The sequence below is a fragment of the Gymnodraco acuticeps genome, unplaced genomic scaffold, assembly GCF_902827175.1.
Source record: "Gymnodraco acuticeps unplaced genomic scaffold, fGymAcu1.1, whole genome shotgun sequence".
NCBI classification, from domain to species: domain Eukaryota; kingdom Metazoa; phylum Chordata; class Actinopteri; order Perciformes; family Bathydraconidae; genus Gymnodraco; species Gymnodraco acuticeps.
The window spans coordinates 118,002-134,722 of NW_022992312.1; the positions used below are offsets into that span (position 1 = coordinate 118,002).

Genomic DNA, 16,721 nt, shown 5'->3' on the forward strand with positions numbered 1-16,721 from the left:
CTGCACACGTGGAAGGATCTCAGCTTCCTCAGAAAATAGAGTCTGCTCATCCCCTTCTTGTGCACAGCGTCAGTGTTGATCCTCCAGTCCAGCCCATTGTCTAAGTGCACTCCCAGGTACTTGTAGTCCATCACAACAGCCAAATCCTCTCCCAGAATGCACAGGGGTAGAAGAGACGTCCTCACCCTCCTGAAATCAATGACCATCTCTCTGGTCTTGGCCACATTCAGAATACTCACAACATTAGGCTGAGGTTCATCTTCCGCTCTTCTTGAAGTGGTTGTGCTTCTTGTTGCTTCCGGCTAAAATAAACATAATTAAAGACATTTTGAGTGTTTAAAATGTGCTGTAATACACAACACATTATTTATTCCTAAACTTGCAGAAAGAAAAACTAAATTGTGACATTTAATCACATATTTATATATCAATCTTATACACCTTGAATTCTTGTTGGCCAATGATACACATACCCTTTGAAGATGAGCTGGGAAATTGAATATTGTTGGCACAACACCATCTTTAAGCCGGACAGTCTGCCCCGTCCTGTCAAAGTCCTCACTCCTGAAGTGCTCACTGCAGAGCAGCGTCCTGCCAGAGGAAACAAAAACTTCCCACTGCAACTTCCCACTGCAACTTCCCACTGCAACTTCCCACTGCAACTTCCCACTGCAACTTCCCACTGCAACTTCCCACTGCAACTTCCCACTGCAACTTCCCACTGCAACTTCCCACTGCAACTTCCCACTGTACCTTCCCACTGTAACTTCCCACTGCAACTTCCCACTGCAACTTCCCACTGCAACTTCCCACTGTAACTTCCCACTGTAACTTCCCACTGCAACTTCCCACTGTACCTTCCCACTGTAACTTCCCACTGCAACTTCCCACTGCAACTTCCCACTGCAACTTCCCACTGCAACTTCCCACTGTAACTTCCCACTGCAACTTCCCACTGTACCTTCCCACTGTAACTTCCCACTGCAACTTCCCACTGCAACTTCCCACTGTACCTTCCCACTGTAACTTCCCACTGCAACTTCCCACTGCAACTTCCCACTGCAACTTCCCACTGTACCTTCCCACTGCAACTTCCCACTGCAACTTCCCACTGTACCTTCCCACTGCAACTTCCCACTGCAACTTCCCACTGCAACTTCCCACTGTAACTTCCCACTGCAACTTCCCACTGTACCTTCCCACTGTAACTTCCCACTGCAACTTCCCACTGTAACTTCCCACTGCAACTTCCCACTGTACCTTCCCACTGTAACTTCCCACTGTACCTTCCCACTGCAACTTCCCACTGCAACTTCCCACTGTAACTTCCCACTGTAACTTCCCACTGCAACTTCCCACTGTACCTTCCCACTGTAACTTCCCACTGTAACTTCCCACTGCAACTTCCCACTGCAACTTCCCACTGTACCTTCCCACTGTAACTTCCCACTGTAACTTCCCACTGTAACTTCCCACTGCAACTTCCCACTGCAACTTCCCACTGTAACTTCCCACTGCAACTTCCCACTGTAACTTCCCACTGTAACTTCCCACTGCAACTTCCCACTGCAACTTCCCACTGCAACTTCCCACTGTACCTTCCCACTGTAACTTCCCACTGTAACTTCCCACTGCAACTTCCCACTGCAACTTCCCACTGTAACTTCCCACTGCAACTTCCCACTGCAACTCCCCACTGTACCTTCCCACTGTAACATGTTTACATGGCAGATGCGCGTTTTTCGTCGTCTCTCTGGAGTACCAATCACGTAATCTGTGTCACTGAGACAATCACGGATTTCGTACGGGCCGAGGAATTTTGCTGATAGCGCAGAGCCGGAGATAGGCAATAGTGCGAGGACCTTATCACCTATTTCAAAGTGCCTAGGGACAGCGGCATGGTCATAATTACGCTTCATGACAGCTTGTGAGGCGGATAGCGACTCTCTAGCGAGTGAATTTGCCCGGTGCAAACGCTCACGAAACTGACTAACGTAATCTAATACGTTCTTATCTGGTGGATTATCAGCCGAAAGAAACTCATCGTGTAGAATTTTAAGTGGACCGCGGGGCGTATGGCCGAAGACGAGCTCCGCGGGACTGAATCCTAATGACTCCTGAACAGCTTCACGGGCTGCGTACAAAACAAAGGGAATTCCCTCATCCCAATTTTTTTCTGTTTCCATGCAGTATTTTCGCAGCATGCTTTTTAACGTCTGATGCCACCGTTCCAACGCCCCCTGCGACTCGGGATGATACGCACTGGATATGACATGTTTAACCTGCAATTTGTCCCTTGGTCACTCTGAATTACACGCGGAATTCCAAAGGTAGAAAATAACTTCGTCAAGGCCTTAACTACAGCACCGGAAGTAATGCTACGCAGCGGAATAGCTTCCGGGAAACGAGTAGACGTACACATTATGGTGAGCAAATACTGTTGACCTGTTTTTGCACGTGGTAAAGGGCCAACACAATCTATCAACACCCGGTCAAAGGGCTCACCTATAGCCGGTATAGGATGTAAAGGAGCTTGAGGAATTTTCTGATTAGGCTTACCGACAACCTGACACACATGGCAGCAGCGGCAAAAGCTAGAGACATCCTTCTTTAAACCTGGCCAAAATAAATGCTTGAGGATTATTTGATAAGTTTTAGTCACGCCCAAGTGTCCCGACCATTGGCTTTCATGCGCTACAGATAGTACATGCTGGCGGTATGGCGCCGGCACGACTACCTGATGCACTACACTCCAGTCAACTTCAGCAGTAGCAGTGAGGGACCATTTGCGCACTAATACCTCTTTATCAACACATACGCTACCTTCTCATGCCTTGCTTTATTATTACTCATCACCTGCTCGAAACACTTCACAAGCGTCGGATCCGCCGTCTGCGCGGCAAGTAACCGCTCTCGGGTTACCGGGAGTGTGGAACCGTCAACGGCTGGGCTGGCAGGTTGCGCTGGCGCAGCGGTCACAGCAGGGAAAGCGGAAATCACCACTGCTGGCTTTTCCTCCGGCATTTTGTCATCTGAAAACATGGTCCAAAACATAGTATCATGTAAAGACACCTCCGAGTCACTCTTACGCGCCTGCGCGCGAGTGATAGCACAAATGGGAAAAATGTGGGCATTTGTTGCCTCAGACAACACAGTCTGAGGGGAATCCAATATTTCAAGGGCAGGAGTTACCTTACCTCCTGCGATATCATTTCCCATTAAAATAACTATACCCCTTATGGGTAATGCTGGGCACACAGCAACAGGGAAAGATCCAGTAATTAACTTAGACTGTATGTGTACATTGTGTACGGGACGGGGCACATAACCCATTTCAATGGGTCATAATATCGATCCATACCCACACGCTGATTGGTCTGAGAATGGCAGAGCCGAGGCCACAATCACTGACTGTGAGCCTCCAGTGTCTCGTAGAATGTGGACGGGTCTCCGATCGTCCGACTCACCTGTTAATGATATCAACCCCTCGAACACAAAAGGCTTAAAACAGGGATCTATTTCCTCATCGTTGTCAGATGCGGAAATACCGAGTGAGTTCGTGTTAATTAAGCCGATGCCTTTCGGCCTGGTCATGGTTGGTGGCTGCTCCTTCCGCTTAAGAATCATGCAGTTAGCAATAACATGTCCAGGCTGATGACAATAGTGACATTCTCTCTCCTCTCTGTTCCTTGTGAATACTTTAGCTGACTGACCAACAGGTGCACCTGGCATGCGGTGAGAGTTCTCAGCAATAGCCGGAGAAAACACCGTTTTATGCGTTAGCACATATTCGTCTGCCAGCACAGCAGCTGCGGAGGGAGATTGCACTTTCTGGTCATTTATATGCCCCACAATACGGTCAGGTAATCCCCTTTTAAATTCCTCCATCAGGATTAATTCTTTCAAGGCAGAATACTCTGCAGCGTCACATGAGTCAATCCACTTAGTGAGCAACATCCCCTTCTCCCTGGCAAACTCGACATGTGTTTGATTAGACCCCTTTCTGTGATTCCTAAACTTCTGCCGATAAGCTTCGGGAACTAGCTCGTACACCCTAAGTATGGCACGCTTTACCAGATCGTAACTTAGGCTGTCCTCTAGTGAAAGAGCAGCAACCGCCTCCTGAGCTCTCCCGTGAAGTTTACACTACACTAACAGAGCCCAGGCTTCAGCCGGCCACTGTAATGCCGCTGCAATGTGTTCAAACGCACCAAAATATGCATCCACTTCAGTCTCACGGAACACCAGCACTAATGCAACATTTTTCCCTACATTGAAGGCAGGTGGATGAGAAGGAAGTGAAAAGCTTTCTCTAGGATTGCCAACAACACCGGATGCGCGCAGTTTGGAGTCTAGCTCCATCTGCCGTATCCGGATCCGGACTTCCTTATCTGCCTCGATGTTCCTTATCTCTAACTGAAACTGCCTGTCTTGCTCCCTGTCTTTAGCTTCCAACTGTAGTCGGGCAAGACAGACTTTGAGTTTATTCCCTTCCCGGGAATCTGTACTGCCCACAGAAGAGGGTGGACCTCTGCGAGGCGGCATGAACCATGCTTCACACGACTCGCCCCCCTCGCTGTCACCACTCTTTTCTTCTGTAAATGTAAACTCCGCCGCCTGCCTCCGACTTAACGGGTCTTCAGTTAGAACATTGGACACTGGGAGCTCAGCAGGTACAGCCAGGTACTAGTAATTCCTTTCTCACCATCTCATCCCCTACCAATGCCTTCAACTCTTGTTTTAACATTTGCCGGCTCACCACAAGTGCCGCGCTATCTCCATCAAGTCGTCCTTTTTACACCGGTCCAGCTCCTCATAGGACGGCCAAACTAAGAACGATTCTAAAGTGAAGGATGCCATTTTCGGGTGTACCGCCCACACGTTTTACAAAGTTTTCAGCCACAATAAAACCACCTATAACCCCAGGAATTGATTTAAATATCCCGGACGAGACCCCACGTGTTACGTTCCCTACTGGGCTAGGGGGACCAAAGGGACACGACACGACCAGATTGGATTTGGTATATGTTACCGGTGGTTTATTGGTAACCCAAAACAAAGAACACAATAATATACACACCAACAGCGGACCAACTGTTAGCTTTAAAACAAAAAGGGGAACTCCAAAAGAGAGTTTCACAATATAATACAAAAGAAAGAACCTCACTTCTAAAGTGGAACAAAACACTAACCAGAATGAGGCTGTGTGGGAACACAGCTGTTGCTGATCAACCGGTGCTAATCACCGGGGTCTCAGCAATACTTTCACAAAGGCTGATCTACAGGCGCTAAGCTAACCTGAGTCTAAGCTGTTTCACAATGTCAATATCCTACATGCTGTTCTACAGGAGCTAAGCAACCTGGATCTAAGCAATACCCACACACAAACCCTACACTAAACACAGAATACTACGACACACTGCTAATCAGTGTGCTCGCACAGAACCCTACTGAACAAACTGCTAGGCAGTCTAACGAATCACAAAATACACACTGCTAGGCAGTCTTAGGAATCACAGAATAAGGCAATGTCACAATGAGAGGCTTGGGGCGTCTGTCCCACAATACAGAGCCTCCAGAATGATGTCCGTGCCCGGCCTTTATACTCCTCCCCCAGATGACGTGGCAGAAGCGGGCGGGATTGGGTGACGTCCGTCCAATCACTGCGGATGTTGCGAGGTCGGTACGGCCACTGACAGCATAGGAACCGCACAGCTCATTTACATACACACACACAAACAAAGTTAAGGGCACAAGGTAACAGCGACTGTAACAATGACCAAAGTTGGAATTGAAATAAAAAAGGAAAGTGAAACTTATGCTCGTCACCCTCTCCCTCCGGTCCACATTAATACAAATGATCCCAATACGTATGATTGTATGAACTATGAAAATATCTTAACATCAATACAAATGTATTTATTATAAACGTTAGTCCTTAACATCTATCACTGTGTATATCACCATTAAACATATTTTAAAAGTTGAACAACCCCACACAGCTCAGTGAAATGTTGACTTTATTTGATCATTTCAGTAAAAACTAACGTTCATATTTCTCTTTGATTATAATACTGATGAACGTTCAAAACAAAGCACTTTGGCAACTTACCACATACGTTTTAAAATGCTTAATAAGCACCGTAACTTTCATGATATAATTTCTCCGTCATAATCGGTTGTTTCCGTGAACGGCCGACTGTTGTGTGACGCAAATGCTGCGGCTGCAAGGCATTGTGGGGCAGCATTGTCTCCTTTCCTTTCATAAAGCAAGGTCCAATGTTTCCTAAGCTAAAGCAGGTTATAACCAGGGAGCACCTTGAAATCACCCTGTCATGCGGCTTTCACACCAGCGCTTTTCCCTTTCTAGCTCCGAGCGGGAGCTTTTCTGGTTCAGCTCCAGTTTCCCTTTTCTGCTCCCGCTCTGTTCACACCGACCAGAGCTGCCGCTGCTGCGTCATGACGTCACCGTTTACGTGCCTGCTTAATAAAATCCAAACCGCGGAAATCCCTCACATCGACAACAACAACAATGGCCGATTTTATTGAAGCGCTGTTCGCTTTGGTTATCCTCTTACGAAACGAATTGGAAGGCATCGGACGACTTTACAAGGGACGACTTTACTTGGAACTTTCCAAACATCACATGCGAAATTCAAGACTTCTTTGCGGTCTTCAGGAGGTTGATCCCGCCCATGCCCCTGCCTCGACGTAAGAGAGACGTAAGCGACGCCGCCTCTTAGCTCCGAAGCTCTTGCCTCTACACTAGTGATGGGCATTTCGATTCCCTTCGGGGACACAAATCTTTTGATTCAGTTCACTTTGAAGATTCGTTCACTGATTCGTTCACCTGTTCGCGAACGACTTCTGGTGATTTGCACGTTCGCGAACGATTCGTCTTTGTACTTAATTAGTTCAGTGAGTCTTCACTACTGCCGAAGTCCGTACAAGAAGTTTGCTGGCGTAAAATATATGATATTAAAACACATTTTACACCTCACCTTGTTGCCCCATAAATTATGCTCTGGGAATAGGCTACATATTATTTAAGAAATATAATTGGCCATTGTTAAATCTCATAAATGTGTGCCTGACAGCAGGCTAGCACGTTATACTTTCAAACCCATGCACGTACTATGTGGCCTAACTTAAATCCCAAAGCATTAAACTCCATTTGGCCGAGTTCAAAGTGAATAAAAAAATATATCCTCTACATCGGTGACGATTTATTAATATTCTATGTACCCATCTATGTTTACCTTTAGCTAGCGGCTAAGCTAGTTGGACGCTACGGAGCCCAGATATACGCCCTCTGAAGCTTTTAGGGCCGACAGGGGGAGGAGAATGTCCCGCTAACGCTGTGTGTGTGTGAGGAGAATACAACGCTGTGTGTATTTATTGCTAAGCTAGCGGCTAAGCTAGCTGGACGCTACGGAGCCCAGCTATCCGCCCTCTGAAGCTTTTAGGGCCGTCAGGGGGAGGAGAATGTCCCGCTAACGCTGTGTGTTTCACATTAGCGGGACGCTATGGAGCTCAGGTATCCGCCCTCTGAAGCTTTAAGGGCCGACAGGGGGAGGAGAATACAACGCTGTGTGTATTTATCGCTAAGCTAGCGGCTAAGCTAGCTGGATGCTACGGAGCCCAGCTATCCGCCCTCTGAAGCTTTTATGGCGGACAAGTTGAGGAGGATGTCCCACTCCTGTGTGTGTGTAACGGAGCTCAGATGAGAGGGCTCTGATTACAGTTTTAATCCTGTCAAACTGCATGTTTTCTGCTATATTTGATGAGAGATCAAATTATTTTTTGCCACAGGAGTTTGACAGAGAATAACTGAAAGTACACAGTAAAATAACTTCATAGTAGCCTACTTGTGGTAGAATTCCAGCTAGTACTGAGTCCAACAGTAAAGTACTTCATTGTATTTGTGGTAGTTGTCTAACTGAGTCCAACTCTGTGTAGATGGAACATTCAGTATTTCGGAGGGGCCCTAACGGGACCCTCCTCTTGAAAGAAAGGGATATAATATAGAAGAACTGTAGGTTCTTTAAGTTCGTCGTTCGCGAACAGCTTCTCTTTAGCTTTTGGCGGAAGGCGGCGACTCAAACAAACGAATCGTTTTGTGGGAGGAATCAATTCATCTTGTTCACTTCAAAGATTCGTTCAAAAAGAACAAATCGTTCGCGAACGACCCATCACTACTCTACACCGACAATTTTTTGGAGCTGGAAGTGAACCGGATTCCGGAGCTAAGAGGCGGCGCCTCTGCGGTGTGAACAGGAAAAACCTGTACTTTTCAGGCTCCAGCTCCGAACCGGAACTGAAAACGCGTTGGTGTGAAAGGGGCATGAGAGCCGGTTTGTGAAGTATTGAGAGAACAATGTTGGATATTTTCCATCATTCTACTGACTATAGTGTTAAAAACTGCAGCATTTTATTAAATGGGTGGCAGTGGCTCAGTCTGTAGTGCCTTGGCAAGTGCCCATGAGCAAGCCACTAAATGACTTACAACATTTAATTGACTTTCTTGAGTTTAATTACATCAAGTTTTGTTCATACATTTAGGTTCTGACATGTTTCTAAAATAATAAATAAATAAGTTGAAAAGACTTTTCACCTTTAGATAAATGCTCTTCTCTAAAAAGTAAAACATTTTTCCTCAAACCCTTATCATGTTTAAAACAAAGATAAATAGTTCAATGATAACTTATCCCTTTAGATAGATGTGTTGATGCAAACTGCTTGGCTGTGTTTTCAGAAGAATTGTCATGCTACAAACAAATGTATTTACCAGATGTTCCCTAAAGTTCCTCTCCAAAGCTGTAGGGATTGGTACACGTTCATTTCCAGTTTGCTTTTAATGGGTTATTATTTCTTCTTTTTTATGATGACATGACATTTTTTTATTTAGATCCAGTTGTGAATAACACTGTGATTTCTAATAAACTGTCTTTTAAGTCCTTTATTAAACAACAGAAGCACATAATACACTCAATGTGAAGTCAACAGTCTTTTATTATGGGACATTATTGATCACTATGTTTGTCTTTACACATTCATTTATGTTCCAACCTTTTCAGATTGAATTACAAAATTCATTGCATACATACATTTTAACCTTTCATTTGACAAAAGCCAACATTACGTTAGTTACAGGAAAGCCAAAGAAAACGTATCCGTATAACATCTTAAAAGCATTCATTCATGATATATAATATATAATTTTGCTTTTTTCTTGTAAAAGCAAAAGCTATCAAAGAACAAATTAGTTTGCATTACATTACTATAGTTTAGTAACATCTTGGTTCTTGACGATCTGTAACCCTGTTAGTATGTAATTGCAACTCACAACTGAAATAACTGATATTACTATAAATCACATCAAACAACAACATCTAAAAGGGGACTGTGAAGATTAACAAGGAGGTATTCCAGAGGGTCAGACTGTATCATCGACGCCAAAAAAAAAAGATTTCACACCTTGTGCCACAGCGGAACAAAGGTCGTCAATCCATGAAGCGTTGTCCTCAGCATCCTTCCTGGCCCTCCTGCCCTCCCCTTCTCTTATTCTCCTCTTTTCCTCCTCCATTTCCCTTTTGTGAGCTTCTCTCACCCTTTCCCCCTCTTCTTTTATTCTGCTCCTCTCCTCCTCCATTTCTTTTTTGCTAGCTTCTCTCAGCCTTTGCTCCTCTTCTCTTAATCTCCTCATCCCCTCCTCCATTTCTTTTTTGCTATCTTCTCTCAGCCTTTGCTCCTCTTCTCTTATTCTCCTAATCTCCTCCTCCATTCCTCTTTCATGAGCTTCTATCTGCCTTGCTAACCTCTCACCATCCTCTTTGATTTTCTTCAATTGTTCCTCATGCATTTTATCTAATCTCTTTTCCATTTCCTCTTCCTGTTTGCGTATTTCCTCTTCTCTCTCTTTAAGGATTCTCTGTTTCTCCTCTTCTATGGCCCTCTCTGCCTCCTGGAACATTTCAGTGGTGTAATGGCTTCCTTTGTTCTTCTCTGCTATATTTCTGATCTTGTCGAGCAGCTCTCTGACCTGAGAACGATCCTTCTCCTCATTATTGAAGACGTGGTACTGGCCGTTACATCTGACCACCAGTTCCTGCAGCTCTTCACTTTCCTTCAAGAACTCTTCAATAGTTCCTTCGAGCTGATCACCGTGGGTAAAGAGAACCATGCTGTATCTGTCTGCTTGCTCTCCAAAGATTTCCTGAATCTTCTTCACTGTCTGCTTTTCTTCATCTGTGAATCTGCCCAGTTTGATGACGACCAGGAAGACATGGGGTCCAGGAGAAGCAAAGGCAATGCTCTTACCAACATCTTTTCTGGTATTCTTTTCATCAATCTTGGTGTCAAACAGACCTGGAGTGTCAATAACCTTAACTCTTTGTCCATCAACTTCACCAAAGGCATTAGAACAGTCTACAGTCATGGATTTAGCAGAGAACTTTGATTCAAAGTGCTTTTTTCCAAGAATGGTGTTTCCTGTGGCGCTCTTCCCAACACCGGTCTTCCCCACCAACACAATCCGGAATACCTCGTTATTGTATGTGTTTGATTCTGATGGGAGGGCTGAAAAAAATGAAGGAATATTTAGCAATCTCTGTATTTATAAAATGGTTCAACTACCAAATGAACAATGTTGACAGTGAGGGGGGTGGGCTCAAGATGGTTTAATAATCTAGAGCGGGTGTAGAAGCTATGTCATTCAATTGATATTTTTCATTTATTCCTGTAGCTATTCTCAACATAGAAAGCGTTTATTAGGTGACTGGCAGGTTTGGTGATAAAGGTAGAGGGTCTGTCAATGTCAAGTGATGCACCTTGAAGGGACCTTATTTTTTCTTCACCGGAGCAAGAGAGAGGCACCATGATGAACACAAATACTGGAAATTAAAATCAAACTAAATGTTAATCTTGCCTGAATGTTTGACTTCTTAACTGCCTGTGTACAACCTGAACTGACATGGTGCAGCAGTGGCCTCTAGCTGTACGTTTATTTTAATGACAAAACATTTTTTACAGTTTATTTTATAGTCCTTATAACATGTTCAGTTTCTATCTTTAATACTTCTACAAATTACCCAATTTTGGGCCTAAAAAAACTTGTAAGGGTATAAGTTGCCTTTAGTTGTAATCAGTAGCCTGTGGTGTCCAAACAAACTTCTGACTGGCTACCCCTCAATATGTAGTCTTGTGAAGAATGTAATGCACGCAAGACTACAAGCTGTGTTCGCATTTGCAAAATCACCCAGGCTCTTAAAATGGTTGGGATTTAAGAAATATTAATTTTGTATTAACTGTTTTGATCTGTTCATTATTAGGAAATATGTCAAGCTACATATCCATCTATGAATATCTATTTAGATAAATTGCAATCATCGTTAACAATAAAGTTTATTCACTTACCATTTTGGGCAAGTTTGCTGGCCATAGTTGGTTCTGGAGGGAGGAGCTGGTCTGCTGCTGAGCTGAGGAAGTGAAGTTAGTCTGCAGCAACACCTCCTTAAATACAGACTGCATGCAGCAAACCACACCCACACACACTGACATCACAGTCTGATGTTCAGCTACAGTGGGATGATTCATAGATTAAAAAGTATAAATCCTTCCCTTAATAAACAGAACAAGGGGAAATACAGCCTCATGTGTTCAGATTTAAAATTGAACAGATTATATATTTTAGATATAAGCCCTCAATGCTCTTTACATATCAACATTCACCCGTTCACACCCATTCATAGAGGCAGAGGCTGCCATGCAAGGTGCTCAGGGAGACTAACATTCACACACACTCACACACGTTAGCCATACCAATGTGTGGTTAAGTATCTTTCCCAAGGTCACATGGACATGTAGAGCTACATTTTATTTACAGTTTGAAGCACCTCCAGCAGTCTGCAGCTCTCAAAGTGTTTAAAAAGAAACATGGACAGTTAGCTTCAGCATTCAGCATAATAGTGATTTAATCTAATCTGGCTTCATATTATTAAAAGCAACACGAGAATCAACCCGACGCAGTCTGCCATTGTTGTGGTTGTGAGCGGCTGGGAACACAACTGGAACTAAAAAGGAGAACCAGTTCAGAACCAGAAAAGCACGGAGCTTTGGGCAAGAAATTCTTCTTCTTCTTATTCTTATTAGTCGCCATCTTTCCTGTTTTTGAGGCCTTTAGGACGCTTAAAAAGTTGTATAATTTTGCACGGACACCCGAACCGGTAAAAATTACAACATTCTGGAGTCAATGGGTTAAATATTCCAACCTGCTCACTAGCGCCACCTATCAAAATCCCATTTCGGAATAAATTTAACAAAGTCGCACCGTAACTCCGAATGACCTGAAATGTTGCACACATATCCGGGAGGGCCTGCTCTACAAATAACCCTCATGGAAACCTAAGCTCCGCCTACATTTTTTTAAAAAATTGGCATAATTTACATAAACAGTGAAATATTCACTTAAATTTCAATTTTCAGTTTTTCAACACCAAACTTCGTATACAGCATCGGTTGAGGGTCAGACACATTACCCTAGGAGATGAGCATGTCCAAACGATAAATATTTCCGCCATGAATTAAAACGTACTCGCAAAAAGGCGGGGCTTAGAAAGAAATGCTCATAACTCATCAACAATGTATCCAAACATCACAGATTTTGGTAAATAGGTTCAGTTTGTCTTGGGAAATAGGTACACCAAAGCATTTTCATTTTGGACTATAGGGGCCGCCAAAACACCACCAATTTATAACTCGAGGGCAGATGGATTAATCTTTTTTTTTCTTTTTTACACATACTCTCGGGGTGACTACGAACTCAGATTTAAAGTTTCGCAACAAATGCAGAATGTGGGCGTGGCCTATACTTTTTTTTAAAATTGTGATAGCATAAAATGAGCTTCGGACGCAAAACTTGGGACACACGTCAGAGCCCAGGACCTTTTCGAGAATGTAAAAAAAAAACGCAAATTTTCAAAAAAACTGCTCACTAGCGGCCCCTATTGTGTGGTAGTCACATAGTTTCTCAGAACTTCACGAATTTTGGTACAGACATTCCTCATGGAATTGCGGACATATTTGTACATACATTCCATTAGCCCCGTCCCCCAAAAAGTCGGCCATTTTGAAATATGTGCGTTTTTTATGCATTTTAAGCATATTCTTGCGCACTCCTCCTAGGGGAATGATCGGAAAAATTCCAATCCAGGACACGTTCAGCCCCTATCCAATATGATACTTAATTGAGGAACACATTTTTGAAAAATTACTCGTGGAGGTCGTAAGCTAACAGCGAATACACCATTTTTGACGATTTACATGTCGCCAATTACTCCAAACTACTCGAATATAGTTATTCCGATATTCACGAAACGCTGTATACATACTGCTATTATGATTGCACATATATTTCAAATTGCTTTCCATTAGCCCTGCCCCCCAGAAAGTCGGCCATTTTGAAAGATGTGCGTTTTTCAGCCATTTTAAGCACATTTCTGCGGACTCCTCCTAGGGAAATTATCGTAAAAATTCCAATCCAGGACAAGTTCAGCCCATTTCCAATGTGATGCTAAATTGCGAAGGAATAATTGATCGCTCAAATGAGGACTTCGTAAGCGAACGAAGAACTTTCCATTGTTTACCATTTACATGTCACAAATTACTCCAAATTACTCCAAACTACTCGCGTATAGTTTTTCCAATATTCACGAAACACTGTATACATATTGCTATTATAATTTCACACATATTTCGAATTGACTTCCATTAGCCCCGCCCCCCAAAAAGTCGGCCATTTTGAAATATGTGCGTTTTTCATGCATTTTAAGCACATTCTTGCAAACTCCTCCTAGGGGAATGATCGGAAAAATTCAAATCCAGGACACGTTCAGCCCCTATTCAATATGATGCTAAATTGAGAAGAACATTTTTGATAGCTCAATCGTGGAGGTCGTAAGCTAACAGCGAATACACCATTTTTTACGATTTACATATCACAAATGACTCCAAATGACTCCAAACTACTCACGTATAGTTTTTTAAATATTCACGAAACACTGTATACATACTGCTATTATGATTGCACACATATTTCGAATTGCCTTCCATTAGCCACGCCCCCCAAAAAGTCGGCCATTTTGAAATATGTGCGTTTTTCATGCATTTTAAGCACATTCTTGCAAACTCCTCCTAGGGGAATGATCGGAACAATTCCAATCCAGGACAACTTCAGCGCATATCCAATGTCATGCTACATTGAGAAGGAATAGTCCTTCGCTCAAACGGGGAGCTCGTAGGCTAACGGATAATGTACAATTTTTGACCAATTATATGTCAGATAAGCAACTGAGACCTGCCTGTCTGCCTGGCACATCAACTCACACACACACACACACACACACACACACACACACACACACACACACACACACACACACACACACACACACACACACACACACACACACACACACACCTACTGTTAGTCCAACAACGCCCTTTGCTGGCGGCATATTCATTACAAAAGACACCTCGACACTCCCTAACCCTAACCCTAACCCTACTGTTTATTTGTAGATATCTCCTAAAGCCTACAAATAAAGTGTGAAATGTAGGCCTGTTACATTTGTTATTGAGCGATATATATTATACACACTGTTCTTCTTTCTGCACTGACCTCAGCAGCTGTTCTCACTGTAAACATCGCGTCACAATGAAAGCAGTTGTGTTGAGAAAAAAAAAAGCCTAACATCCAGGGGACATGTGATTAGTGAGTAAACAAACGGTAAAGGGCAGAAAGTCTGATGCACATTTGATCATCTCAAATAACACAACGGGAACAGTTTACAGAGCTGTGCTTCGTTTGACAGAAGTCCAGCCATGCGTCACGCCTCTTTTAAACATCACTGTTGGCTGAAATCGTCTCAGGAGAATACTTCAGTGTACCCTCGGTTATAGCTCCTCCAGAGACACTCCTCTCTCCTCTAAATCAGTGTATCCTCGGTTACGGCTCTTCCAGACAGCCTCCTCGATAATCGATCCTCGACGAGCCTTTAGAGACATTTGTTTTCCTTCGAGACGGCGCGCTGAAATCCGTTTCCGGGTCGCTGCCGGAGGACCTGGGAGTCTGTGACGCGAAAATTATAGAAATGAGAAACGGCTAATTTCCCAGGACTCGCGCGCGTCTGCTTGACGCCGGGACGACCTGCCGCCTAAATCTAAAAAATAGTTTTTTACATAAATCCACGTTTATTTTTTAAATGAGCCGTTGCGACTTCCGACTGATTTCGATAGAGCGGGTCACAAATAGAACGGAATAATGGTGAAAAGGTTAGGTAAGAGAAAAATTGATTCAGAATGCAGGGTATTTAACCTGCAGTGGTCAAACGATTATTTTTTTGTTCAATGCAAAGAAAAGGCTGTTTGTCTCATCTGTCAAGAGGCGGTGGCGGTATTCAAAGAATACAATCTGCGCCGACACTATGAATCCCGTCACAAAGACAAGTATGATTGTTATGGAAACAATTGTCATAGACGCCAAGATGTGACATACAGGACAAACCTTGATGTCTGTTTACCTTCTTTAAGGACACAGGTTGCTTAGCCAATAATGTTATTGTTCCCATTCTGTGACCGGTCAATACTGGGTCACAGATGGTCTGTGTTGTGGGTACACTGGGACACTTCCTTCTCTGTATTTGTGGACTCCAAGGTGAAATCTTCGAGGTCATAGGTGTCCGACGCAAGTAGCTCAGTGTTCCCACACTGTTTAGGCTATCTCCTCAAATATGTTGTTTACTCTCTGCGAAACCAGTTAGATGGGCTGGCAAGAGAGAGGCTCTCCAGAATTGACGTGGCAACTCTACCGTGAAGTCAGAACCTCTGACTCTTGGACTTGTGATGTGAATCCTCCGGCCGTAACTCCAAATAAACCACCAGTGTTTGACATCAAAGCTACTGCTCCTACCGTGTCTCCTTCCTGAGTCGGTGACTCCCACTGCATAGCTACACAGAAGTTTCCTCTACAATGATAACTTGCAAGGCCAAATGCGAGCAGACAAACTCTCAAAGCTAAAAAGTGGACTGTTAGATCAGCAGAATACATTTGTACGCCAAGCTCAGCTGAACCAGTCATCCGTTCGGGCCAGCTTTCGGGTTGCTCAACTGATAGCAAGTAGCGGTAAATCTTTCACTGATGGAGAGTTTGTCAAGAAATGTTTGAATGCTGTCGCGGAAGAGCTGTGTCCCGAGAAGAAAGATGTCTTTAATACCATGAGTCTGTCGGCGAGTACAATCACCAGACGCATTGAAGAAATCGGGGGTAATGTATATGCCCAGCTGCAGCAGAAGACAAAATAATTTGACTTTTTTTCATTAGCACTGGATGAGAGCACGGATGTGCAAGACACAGCGCAGCTGCTCATTTTTATTCGTGGAATTAGCTCAAACTTTGAGATGTGCGAGGAGCTGGCAGCCCTCCAAAGTCTCAAAGGGACTACAACGGGGGAGGATATTTTCGGCAAAGTATGCCAAACCATGGAAGAGTTGGACCTAGACTGGTCAAAGCTTGCCAGCATCAGGACTGACGGGGCTCCTAGTATGGTGGGCGCGTCTCGGGGTCTAATAGGACGCATGAACCGGGAGATGGAAGAACGGGGTCTCACCGCCCCGCTACAAGTCCACTGCCTAATTCACCAGCAAGCACTGTGCTGCAAAGTGTT

General features: G+C 43.9%; 1 protein-coding gene across 1 annotated transcript; it reads right to left on the reverse strand.

Moving 5' to 3' along the window:
* Positions 1–8,994: 8,994 nt before the first annotated feature.
* Positions 8,995–11,564, reverse strand: LOC117541157 (GTPase IMAP family member 9-like). Its single transcript, XM_034208282.1, has 2 exons — positions 11,416–11,564; positions 8,995–10,578 (listed from the first exon to the last, which is right to left on the reverse strand). Exons 1-2 carry the CDS (start codon positions 11,438–11,440, stop codon positions 9,437–9,439), a joined length of 1,167 nt encoding a protein of 388 aa, XP_034064173.1. The 5' UTR covers positions 11,441–11,564; the 3' UTR covers positions 8,995–9,436.
* Between the last annotated feature and the right edge of the window lie 5,157 nt (positions 11,565–16,721).

Coding starts and splice junctions, on each gene's coding strand:
- LOC117541157 (XM_034208282.1), bottom strand. CDS start 11,440: ATGGCCAGCAAACTTGCCCAAAATG. Junction 10,579..11,415: donor CAGCAAACTTGCCCAAAATG/GTAAGTGAATAA, acceptor CATTTTTTTCAG/CCCTCCCATCAGAATCAAAC.